Source organism: Panthera leo, chromosome D3, assembly GCF_018350215.1.
Source record: "Panthera leo isolate Ple1 chromosome D3, P.leo_Ple1_pat1.1, whole genome shotgun sequence".
NCBI classification, from domain to species: Eukaryota; Metazoa; Chordata; class Mammalia; order Carnivora; family Felidae; genus Panthera; species Panthera leo.
Window position 1 is genome coordinate 28,590,277 of NC_056690.1, and position 11,781 is coordinate 28,602,057.

At 58.2% G+C, this 11,781-nt stretch overlaps 2 protein-coding genes across 8 annotated transcripts in view; both read left to right on the forward strand.

The window, feature by feature from the left end:
* Positions 1–6,968, forward strand: part of CLTCL1 (clathrin heavy chain like 1) — a 131,745-nt gene extending 124,777 nt beyond the window's left edge. For 5 of the 7 annotated variants that reach the window (XM_042909892.1, XM_042909889.1, XM_042909891.1 and 2 more), the window contains 3 exons: positions 2,334–2,555; positions 5,549–5,624; positions 6,430–6,968. In XM_042909892.1, the coding sequence (XP_042765826.1) occupies positions 2,334–2,555; positions 5,549–5,624; positions 6,430–6,548 (417 nt within the window). In that variant the 3' untranslated portion in view covers positions 6,549–6,968. Of the gene's footprint in view, positions 1–2,333; positions 2,556–5,548; positions 5,625–6,173; positions 6,214–6,429 lie in introns of all 7 variants that reach the window. The other 2 variants (XM_042909893.1, XM_042909890.1) reach the window with 2 other exon arrangements.
* Positions 6,969–7,500: 532 nt separating this feature from the next.
* On the forward strand, positions 7,501–10,899 carry SLC25A1 (solute carrier family 25 member 1). The gene is made up of 9 exons (XM_042909896.1): positions 7,501–7,732; positions 8,073–8,180; positions 8,340–8,439; positions 8,518–8,656; positions 9,134–9,218; positions 9,361–9,465; positions 9,670–9,785; positions 9,874–9,947; positions 10,166–10,899. The coding sequence occupies exons 1-9, from the start codon at positions 7,648–7,650 to the stop codon at positions 10,278–10,280; spliced, it is 927 nt and encodes a 308-aa protein (XP_042765830.1). The 5' UTR covers positions 7,501–7,647; the 3' UTR covers positions 10,281–10,899.
* The last annotated feature ends 882 nt before the right edge of the window (positions 10,900–11,781 follow it).

Genomic DNA, 11,781 nt, shown 5'->3' on the forward strand with positions numbered 1-11,781 from the left:
TTAAGCAGTGGCTAAGTACCATCCTCAGGTCTGGATCTGGATCTGGGCATCTGAAAGCCAGGGTGGGCTTCTTGGAGAGATCCCAGGCCCTTGAAGGCATTACCTTCGTTCCACCTGACCTCAACATCTCCCCAGTGGGGTAAAGTGCAATTGCACAAGAGGGCCATTGTTGTAATGTGCTGTGTGGCTAAGCTGATTTCCAAGGGTTCCATGTGCTGTTTCCCCTGGGGAGCCTTTTCTCAAGGCCATGAGTTTCACCTAAAGGTGTTAATCCCAGAACTGTCCTTGGCATTCCTGAGTACCTTCCTAGGATGTGGGCATGCATCTCTCTCTCATAGCACATGGGCTGAGGCTAGAGAACTCTGGACATCAGGGGCATGTCAGGCTTCATCCCAAGTTGTTACCTCCAGTTTGGGACTGTTAGGTAACATCTCTTCACTTTTCGTGATAGTGCTCGTGGTCCTTCGTGGGGTGCTTACAGGACCCTGCAGAGGGAGCTCACAGACAGCTCATCAGGGTACTCAGCCGCTGACTCTGGGAGGTGGCAGCAGGGCTCCAACACACCAGAGGGAAGCTGCCCCCAGGTAGGGGGTCCCAGCTGCCCCAACCTGCCAGTGTGCACACCAGCATCTTGAGTGCATGACCCCTATCAATCGGACAATGAGCAAGTGAGCAGTGTGTGAGAACTGCCAAAAGGGCATTTGTCCTCTTCCAAACCAGTCCCACTCCGAGCAACGTGTGCCACGAAGAGAATCCACAAGGACAAAGCCACAGGCAGAAAAATGTTGGCATACATTCCAATACCCTTGTTCTCAGCAAGGGTGACTCTGACCCCCAGGGGATTGGTTGTCACACGTGAGGGTGTGGTACTACATCTAGTAGGTGGAGGCCAAGGTGGTGCTGCAGAGCCTATGATGCACAGGCCCCGACCCTACACACAAGTGTCAGTCATGCCTTGGCAGCAGAGCCCACCCTGCATGGAAGTCCTGGGAGGATGGGTGGTTCACAGTGTGCCACCTGGGGGGTTAGTGAGTGGCCGGTGCTGGCTTCTAGGACAGTTGTAAGACAATAAGCATGCTTTCCAGATTGCAGAGGTTGGGTGTAAAAGCCCAGTGGTCACTCAGCCATCAGGGCAGCCACCTTGGAGAGTGTGCACTCTACCTGAGGAGCTGGCAGAGTAACTGCATGTGGGAGGCTGGGACTGTTGAGGAGCCACAAGACTAGAGGGGCATGAGGGAACATGTCAGGACATGGGAAAGTGAGGGTTAGGGGGCCCTCATGCCCATGAGTGAAGAACACTCTGCAGAGGTATAGTCACAGGCTAGGGATGGTGAAGGGCAGGGCAAGGACATGGAGCAGGGCCCTGGCAAGTGCTGCCAGTGGTTTGGGAAGGAGGTTGAGGGATGGGGATGAGGTAGAGAGCTAACGCGTGCACTGGCAGAGTTTAGGTCATTCATTTCTCACCATTGTGGCTAGAAAATAGAAATTACTAATTTACTGATGGCTATCACTAGGCGGGTATGATTCTTTATGTTTTAGACAAATCTGCAAATGTGAAAGCGATTAGGGACTTTTGAAGGTACTTTTTTTATGTCAGGAAGAAAGGGAAAATTGCTATTTCTTTTTTTTTTTTTTTTAATTTTTTTTTAAACGTTTTTATTTCTTTTTGAGACAGAGAGAGACAGAGCATGAACGGGGGAGGGTCACAGAGAGAGGGAGACACAGAATCTGAAACAGGCTCCAGGCTCTGAGCTGTCAGCACAGAGCCTGACGCGGGGCTCGAACTCACGGACTGTGAGATCATGACCTGAGCCGAAGTCGGACACTCAACCGACCGAGCCACCCAGGCGCCCCTGAAAATTGCTATTTCTTGAGCACTGGCTTTATCCCTTGTAGCTGCTGCATGTTGAGTCCAGAAGGGTAGCGCTGGTTGTTGACCCAAGCATAATAACCCCGGCCTTTACTGGAAGCCTTGCTAGCTCTGTTACCATCCCCTTTCAATGGGCAACCCCATGCACCCCCTCTGCATGCCAGTAGGGCTGCAAGGCCAGAGCCTGTCTCCCAGGGCACCTGCACCCATGTGTGCCACCTCCCTCTTGGTATTTCGGCAGGTCTGTGAGAGTCTGCTGCCAGGAGTACGCTTGGTGCCCTCCATGGCTCTCCTGGAGCTGGTACTCCAGCCTACCAGAGGGCAGCCGAGGCACAGGGACCCTTCTGCAGGCGAGGATGTCCTTTGTGGGGCCTGGCACCATTCTGTGTCCTACCAACTCAGAAAGTGCCTCAGGTAGCACAAGGCAGAGTGGACCTGAGCTGTGCGTCTGCCTTGGTTGCAGGATGCCATGCAGCATGCTGCAGAGTCTAGAGATGCCGAGCTGGCTGAGAAGTTGCTGCAGTGGTTCCTGGAAGAGGGCAAGCGGGAGTGCTTCGCGGCCTCTCTCTTCACCTGCTACGACCTGCTTCCTCCGGATGTGGTGCTGGAGCTGGCCTGGAGACACAACCTCGTTGACCTGGCCATGCCCTACTTCATCCAGGTGATGAGAGAGTATCTTAGCAAAGTAAGTGTGGGCTCTGCTGTGGCTCCCTTGCCACCATGTGGCACAGCTATGACTCTAGCTCAGGTCTATAGAGGTCCTCTGATGGCCCGTGGCCTCTGGGGGACCAATCCAGGTTGTCCAACCAGCCCTGTCCACCTTTGAGAGATGCCTCGTGCCTTCACAGTTGAGTGGTTTTGTGCCTAATATTAACCTCTTCTAGAAAATCACCTTGGGGGCTCTGGGTAGAACTGAGCCCCTCCCCACAGGGGACTTGCATCAGGTCTCCCGCACACTGCCAGGGCACACAGTGGGTGTGTTTGCCCACAGACCAGGGCTCTGTGGGGTGAGAACAGTGGCACCAGCTGGCAGAGCTCCAGCACACGGTCCATGGGCTCTGTGTGGTCTGTTTACCTCTCAGCACGCCTCCAGTGGATTTGGGGGTGCATTCATTGGCAGACCTGTCGTGGTAACCCCCCTTTTGCCAAGCACTTAGTAGGAATGTTAACACCTTGACAGGTAGGTAGTCATCCCCTCTATGACTGCAGGTGTGGGTTCGGATCCAAAGCTGATAGATGAAGACATGGGCTCAGACCCACGTCTCCCTGGTCCTGAGGCCATATTCATGTCTTACTTTGTTGCTTCTGCCACTCTAGATGTCAGTTTGTGGCCTTGGTGGCCCACTCTGGCTTTCTTTGCAGGTTGATGAGCTGTTTAACAAGATGAGAGTATCTGATTTTAACTCTCCCTGTGTGTTGAAGCCCTAGGTCCCTGTCTGGGACCTAGCTGAGGCACTGTCCAGAGACCCTTGTCACCTAATCTGGTTTGTTTCTAAGGCTGCAGAAAAGCTGACGCTCAGCAGCACCTACTGGCCCATCCAGCCATACACCTATCCTTCTTCTAGCCACAAGGACACCCCACGATGCCAAGAAGCCACTAGGCTAGGGCCTCTTTCAGTAGTGTGAGGGAGGAGAGTGGCCTCTAGGAGTTAGTGTGGGGTTTATGGAAGAAACAAGAAGCACAGGTGTGGGGTGGTGGTGGGGTCTGGCTGCCAGCTTTGGCCTGTAAGGGCTTACTCTGTCTGCCACCTGCAGAGCCTCCTGGGAGCTGCCCAGCCCCTGTCAAGGGGTGCAAGGCCATCTCCCTGCTGCTGGAGGAGGGAATGCCAGAGTGTGTCCTAGTCCCATTTACACAGCACATCTGAGTGGGAGGTCTCCCAGGACTCTTCAGGGGATGGGGAGAGATAGTGCTGACCATGTGCTGACCATCTTCAGGCTACTAGGGGACATAGACTGGTTGGATTTACAAGAGTCCCTCGTTCCTCAACTACAGTGGATGGCAGCTCCTCAAAGGAAGTGTCTGTGCTGTGTTGGAGCTTGTCTTCAGAAAGTGCTCCATGGTTTCTGCTTTTCCCATCCAGAAGTTGTCTTAACCTGGAAGCAGTTTGTCTGCTGTGCTCCAGAATAAAGAAGGATGCATATGGCTTGAGTCTCTTCCTAGAGTCAAGGCCCATGAGTTAACATAAGAGGAACTCGTGCCACTCAGACCTTCATTACTGCAGGGGTTGGGACCTCCAGGGAGCCCCAAGGACTTGGGGGGAACACACTCCCTCTCTGTAGTGATGGAGGTCATCCTGGCAACCGTGTCACCTTGGTCAACACTGTGACTGCATAGCTAATTCAGAATGGGACAGTGTATTTGGTCTAAAGCTGCCTTCCTGCTGGAAGGACCTGCTCCCTGGCCCAGGGTCCCCAGACATATCCCCTAGTCCTTGAAGAAGGCAAGAGCTACTGTGGCGCTTGGTCTCACTGCTGCCCCACATGCCTCTCGACCAGCACCAGGCTTGGTGCCTATCATGCTGGGGATAGGATGGGCTCCATATGGGTTTCTTAGGCAGCTCTGGGATCTGGGCTGGGGCCTGACAGACCAGACTGCTCGGAGGTGGAAGGGCCCAGACAAGAAGACCACACCCCTTCCTGACTGGAGAACTTCACCCAGAGCCTCTTGATTCATTTGGGAAGCTTGAGGGCCATCCGTCTGAGAAAAACTCACATGCCCAAACCCCCTGGCTCTCCCAGTGGAGGGTACAGGCCTAGCTTAGACCTCAGCCTGAGTGTCAGCCAACTGAAGGCAGAGAGTATAGATTGCAAGTCCATTGCACTGTCTTGTTCCTTCCTCACCTCAGCTCTGGTCCCAAGGAGGGAAAGGGAGGGGAGCGCACAGGGCCAGTGACAGGGCTGTTCTGTTAGGGTTCTGGTGCCTAGCCTGATCTCTCCCAGGTCTGAGTGTACACAGGGCACATAATTTTTTCTTCTTTCTGACTTGAGTGCTTGTTTAGGGGGGTCCCAGACACACAGTTGCTGTTGCCCCCACTCGCATAGTGCTGTTTGCTCCTCAGGTCCCTGGCACCACTTTGCTCTGTTCCCTCTCCATCCATGTGTCTGCTGCAGCCTGTGGGTACCACGTAGGACAGCCCCTTGTGAAGCCTTGAGGAAAAGCAGGGAGGCAGCCTGACCTCTGATGGCTGTCCCTGCCCCCACCTCTAAGGTGACACATCCTCCCTGCCAGGTGGGATGTCCCAGATATGAGGTGACTGGTCTCCTCTGAAGGGGTGGGCAGCCTGGACTAGCTGGATGTAAGAAGTGCTACATTGTCTTGGCAGTACCCCTGTATCCAGAGGAGAACCTAGCCCTGTGAGCTGTGCTGCATGTGTAGCCTGCAGTCACTGGCCATTGCTCTGGTGCACCAAGCAGCCAAGTGCCCACTTGGAAAGCACTGGGCTGGAATTGCAGTTAGGGATCACCAGGGCCCCAGTGGGCACTCCATGTCTACCCAGTTACAGAGGCTTCACCTTGTGGATCAGGGGTCACTGCAGATATAGCATCTGCCCTGTAACCACCCTCAGCTCTGACTTTCCTGGAGGCTGTGTATTTGCCTCCCGGCCCCACATTCACCTCCTGGCCCAGACTGCAGGCAGCCTGTCAGGCAGGCACTCGAGTGCTCTTGCCTCTTTGCAGGTAGACAGACTGGATGCCTCGGAGAGCCTACGCAAGCAAGAAGAACATGTGGTGGAGCCCGCCCCTCTCTTGTTTGGTAGGTAGCACCCCATTGCCCCTAGTCCCCTGTTCCTAGGGAGGGAAGAGTAGGGAAAGTGATTCCCTGACTGAGCTTCAGATCAGAGAGGGGATGGACAGGGTGGGGGACAGAAGGACCACATGGCTGCTGGGTGTGGGGAAGGTCAGTGTATCCAGGAATGTTGAAGAAGCATGGCCATTGTCCTCCATTTTCTGAGGGCACCTGCCTTCTGTGAGGGTGCCCTTGCCTGTTCCTTGTGCCTAGCAACTGCCCAACTCTGAGCCGCTGCTGTGTGCTGCTCTGCCTGGTCCCAGGCAGCAAGGCTGCTGCTGGCTTTGACTTGAGAGCCTGCCTGGATGGCCTGGCTGTTGAGCAGACAAATTGGTTGGTGTCCACTGCACCAAGGCGCTTTGGGTTCTGGAGTGCATTGCAGGACTAACAAAGGCCTGAGGGTGTGGTGAGCACGTAGCATGTGAGCCTGGTCTCAAGTCTCCTGCCAACTGTGTCTTCTTCAGGGTCATTGTGCCCCTACCACCACCACCATTAATGTCAATCTGGTTTTTTTAGATTTTGATGGGCATGATTGAGACCCAGCCAGTTGAGCTAAGTAAGTGTCCCATTTGGGGACTAGCTTACCCTCTAGCCTGGCCAGCCTCTGTGGCTGGCCCCACAACAGCAACTCCCACTGTCCTTGCCCCCAGGCACCTGTTCTCCAGTGCCTGAACCTTGGGTGGTCAGGGCTGGTCTGCCACGCTGCTCCTTGGGCCCCTGTCCTCTCCTGGGCAGCAGGAGCTCTGCTCACCCTCTGCTTCTCCCTCTGCAGGCCAGCAGCTGATGCTGACAGCAGGCCCTGCTGCAGGCCCTGCCCCTGCTGGCTTCCCCTATGGATATGCTGCTGCACCTGCCTTCGCCCAGCCTCCTGTGTACGGCTTCAGCGTGTAGTGGGCGCTCAGTGGCAACATGACTCTATGGGGTTATTAACCTCAAGGAGCATGTCACTGCAGAAGCACAGAGGACCCTGATGGGCGGCAGGGACACCTGGACGTTATTTATTTTTGCTGAGGCTCAGGGATGGCCGCCTCTGAGCCATCCGGAATACCCTGAGGAGGCCAGGGGAGACACTGCCCAAGAAGACCAACTTGGGTGGACTTCTGCCTCCAGGTCCTCTGGCTGGAGCCAGGCATTCCTGGGGCGTTCTCCCCGAGGATTTCTTGCCCTTGGTGGGAGGGACACCTGGTCTTCACTCAGCACTGGCAGAATTGCCCCCTCCAGGCCACTCTGCAGACCCAACTGAACGAACCTTCTAACTAGCTCTGAGCCTCCTACTTATCATGAATATTAAAGTCGGTTTATCAAGGCAAAGCTTCCCTGCTTGGTGCTGGTGTGGGTAGCAGGGGACAAAAGATTGGCTGGGGCCTCTTTGGGGATGAGAACCTGCGTCTGCCCAGGGGGAGATAGCCAGGGTATATTGGGGGTCTTTTCCTGCGAGCTCCGCACGGAGCTCCAAATCCCGTAGCGGGAGTGGTAGCCTCACAGACCGTCGGGTGTGGGAATGCCAAACTTCAGGGATGGGGCTAGACCCCTGTGTCCCCGGGGGTGGGTCGGCCCTTCTCTCCACCCCCAACCGGGGATCCGGTCGTTCAGGCAGCTGCAATGAGACCTGCTCCTTCTCGTGCCGGATTCTGCCTGATGCCGGGGCGGGTTTTAGAAACTGCACCTTGACCCACAGCTCCAGGCCCGGCACAGCACCGCCTCCCAAGGACCCCGGGCTCCGCTATTGGCTGGGCTGTCGACCCCGCCCAGGCGCCTGCCTCGCTTGCCCCGCCCCGGCCTCAGTTTCCCTGCCGGCAAAACGGGGCGGGCTGGAGGCGGGGCCCGGCTCGGACCACGCGAGGCGGAGCCCGGGAGCTGACGCGACCGCCCCGCCCTCCGGGCCATAACCGTTTGTCGTCGCCGCCGCCGCCGCCGCCGCCGCCCGAACGCCGAGAGCCGGAGGCTCGGACCCGAAGCCGACGCCGGGCGCCCCGCCTCCCCGCCTGCCATGGCCGCGCCCCGCGCTCTGGCGGCCGCCGCGCCCGCGTCTGGGAAAGCCAAGCTGACGCACCCAGGGAAGGCGATCTTGGCAGGTGGGCCCCTCCGGGACGCGGACCCCCGGCTTGCCCTCTCCATCGGCCCCGCCGCGCTTCCGGGTGGGCCCGGGACGCAGAGGCCCCGCCTCACTTCCGGGTCGGGCGGGGGGCGCGGCCCCGGTCCTCAGCCAGAGCGTGGGGACTCAGCCTGCGGGTAGTCCCGCCGAACCTAGCCAGGACAACGTGGGTGGGGTGGGGGAGGCTGCCGGGCCTCCCCTACACCAGAGGAGCCGGACAAAGTCCGGGGCGGGGGAGGGGCCGGGGCGCCAGCGGCGGTGGGCGGGGCAGTCCGACCGCCAGAAGGTGGTCTCAGGGTCCGGGTCTCTGGTCCCCGCAGGCGGCCTGGCGGGCGGCATCGAGATTTGCATCACCTTCCCCACCGAGTATGTAAAGACACAGCTGCAGCTGGACGAGCGCTCGCACCCGCCGCGGTACCGGGGCATCGGTGAGTAGAGGGCTGCTGGCAGCGGACGGCACCGAGAGGGCTGGCACCCGGAGGGTACGGCCAGGACCTGCGCTCGGGGGGCAAACGAGGCGGGCTGTGGGGAGGTGCGAAAGGTGGTCTCTAGGGCGGTAGAGGGTCGCTGAACGCCCCCTCCTCCAGGGGACTGCGTGCGACAGACGGTCCGCAGCCATGGCGTCCTGGGCCTGTACCGAGGCCTCAGCTCCCTGCTCTACGGCTCCATCCCCAAAGCGGCCGTCAGGTGAGGTGGTCTCCGGTGGCCGAGGGAGGGCATCCTGGCGGCTGCTGCCCTTCTCATCCCACTGCCTCCCATTCCCAGGTTCGGGATGTTTGAGTTCCTCAGCAACCACATGCGAGATCCCCAGGGACGCCTGGACAGCACACGGGGGCTGCTGTGTGGCCTGGGTGCCGGCGTGGCTGAAGCCGTGGTGGTCGTGTGCCCTATGGAGACCATCAAGGTGGGGAGGGTCTCAGCAGGTGATAAGGTGTGCAGAGGGGTGATGGGGTGGCAGGGACCATCCTGCCCTAGTGCTCCATGAAGACCATCGAGGTAGAGAGTGCCCTGCAGAAGCTGGGCAGAGTGTGCAGGAAGGGCCTCCTGTGGAGACTGGACTCTGTCCTGAAGGCAATGGGACAACTGACGTTAGGGTTTTTAAAAAAACTTTTATAAACAGAAAGCATAAGATAACACATGTTTACTGCCTAAGCTGTGGCAAATACCAGCAAACATAACTACAGAGACTCTTTAGTAAGGCCAACCCTCTTGTTTCCTGGGGCCTTGTGTCCCTCGGTGGCTTTGGGTGGCTCTTTCCAGGTGAAGAGCTGCATCACCAGCCCTGGTCTGATCTCTGTGGGCCCTAGGCCCGCAAGCCAATGGGCCAGGTATGCCCTTCAGTGGTGTCCTGGAAGCCAGTGCCTTTGCTTCCCTCTCACAGGTGAAGTTCATCCACGACCAGACCTCCCCAAACCCTAAGTACAGAGGATTCTTCCATGGGGTCAGGGAGATTATTCGGGAACAAGGTGAGCTGTAATGTCTTCCTCCTCAGGTAGGGTCAGGTACCTTGGCCAGGCCAGCCTGCACTTCCCCTTCCTGCTTTGGTGCTCTGGTGTGCCACTCCCCCACGAAGGCCCCAGTGTAACTCCGATGCCTACCTGCCCCTAGGGCTGAAGGGGACCTACCAGGGCCTCACAGCCACCGTGCTGAAGCAGGGGTCTAACCAGGCCATCCGCTTCTTCGTCATGACCTCCCTGCGCAACTGGTACAGAGGTATGTATCTGTTGGGTCCGCTGCCCCAAGACTCCACCTCCAACCACTCTGAATTAGGCTCTTCCTCTTCAGTCCTCTCTGCCAGGACCCTGCCTCCTGGGGCACCCACGTTCATTGGCTCCCGTCCATGCTCCTCCCAGCCCTGAAGAACCCTCCCTTTTGCCCTCCCATAATTTTCTGATTGCAACCCCCACCCACATCCAGGGGACAACCCCAACAAGCCCATGAACCCACTGATAACCGGAGTGTTTGGAGCTGTTGCTGGCGCAGCCAGTGTCTTCGGGAACACTCCTCTGGACGTGATCAAGACCCGGATGCAGGTGGGGGTGGGACCACGAAGGGGGTGGAGGGTTTGCTTCGAGGGGCTGGGCTAGCCACTGAGCCCTGTGCTGTGCTGCTGTCCTGCAGGGCCTGGAGGCACACAAATACCGGAACACATGGGACTGTGGCTTGCAGATCCTGAGGAATGAGGGGCTCAAGGCGTGAGTGGGGGAGGGGCAGGGCTGTGGTCCCCACCCCAGACCCTCCCTGGCCTTCTAAGCGGGCCTCACCCCATTCCTGCTGCCAGCCCCAGGCTATCCCCTAGGGCTCCTACCTTTAGGCACCTGCCCTTGTCCCTCCAATGTCAGGACCCACCCTCACTTCCCAGGGACGCTGTACTTCCTCTGCCTCCTCACCTCCTACCTCCCCCCAACCCCAGATTCTACAAGGGCACCATCCCCCGCCTGGGCCGGGTCTGCCTGGATGTGGCCATCGTGTTTGTCATCTATGATGAAGTGGTGAAGCTTCTCAACAAAGTGTGGAAGACAGACTGAGTCCCTTAGGGGGTCTGCATGGGGGTTGCCCCCAGGCACCTCCAGACCAGTCCCCACTGCCCTCGTCTCACGATTCCAGTGCAGTCGTGCCAAAAGGCCCCTTTTCCCTATTCCTTGCACTCCATGGCCTGGGTCTGTACCCTGTAGCCATTGAGTCCACATGTCCCTTAGTGCTGTGTGTCCCCTGTGGTGTGTATGACACCACCATTGAGTCCATGTGTCTGGCCAAGGCTGGGTGACCCTCTGGCCTGTGAATCTGTGCCCACTTGTCCATGTGCTTACTCATGAGCCGTGTGCCTGTGTTTCATGTTCTGTGTCATGTGACCCTGTGCCCCGCTTCCCCGGGGTGCCCATGTGGCTTGGGTCCACGGCCCTGTAGCCATGGCCCGGTCCCAGCCCGGTGCCTTCCACCCTGGGCAGCAGGGGCACCTGTCCCGGCCTACCACAGCTGCCTCCGGGCCTCAGCCTGGCCTCACCGCATTCCAGGGGCTATGTGCCCCCTGCTTCTCCCGCCACTGGCCTTAACTGGCCCTTGGGCCCTCCCTCTGCCCGGGACAGGGTGGCACCCGCCACTCTCAGGACCACCCTCCCAAGGCCGAATAAACCGGATCCTGTTGCAGCTTCCTGTCCCTGTGTGGGCCCATCTGTGCACAGGTGAATAATGACGGCCTTGCCTCTGCAAAGAGCAGGCATACCCCCTCACCTGAGGACACTGACAGGGAAGCAGGGCAGCAGGCAGGCCGGTGGGTAAGCCAGCTATGGCCAGTGTTAGCCCCCAAGAGACCTGGCACCATCAAACCAAGAAACATTTAGACTCTGTCCAGGCCATGTTTGTGGCCTGTGAGCTAGGTCCTGCAGGGTCAGCAGGTGGGCATGCCCTCAGGGTCACCTGGAAGGCAGCACTGAGTGGGCAGAGTGAACTGCCCCACACCAGGGTTTGAGTCTGGGAGAGAGTGCTGCTGGGCGCGCCACCCTCCCCCACCCATGGTTTCTCTGTGAAGTGGTCTGTTTCTGGGGAGGTGCTTGGGGCATCCAATTTCTGGTCCCCTGAGTCTCTGAGCAGGGGGCCTTTCCTCACTCCTTTACCCTGGCTGACCCTACAGTAGGATGGGATAAACCAGGGCCCCTGGCTGTGTGGGGGCAGAAGGCACTTTCCTGTCCAAATGATCCATGGGTAAGAGTCATTCAAGGGTTTGGCTCAGACTGGGAAATAACTTGCCAACAGAGACTGTCAGTAAGCAGGTCTGGTCTCTAGAGCTGCTCCTTTAAGGGGAGAGTGTCCCACTGCCACAATCTACACAACACCCAGATCCCTGGACTCTGGGGATACAGGAGATCTGGGACAGATTGAGGGCCAGTTGTGGGCTTAGGGGGCACAAGGGAAACAGTTTTGAAGGACTGGCTGTGCACACTCAATGCTCTCAGGAGAAACCAATCTTGGCCACCACTGAGGAGAAAGGGCCCCACAGCAAAGCTTGCCTGCCCACGGGGGCCACAGGCT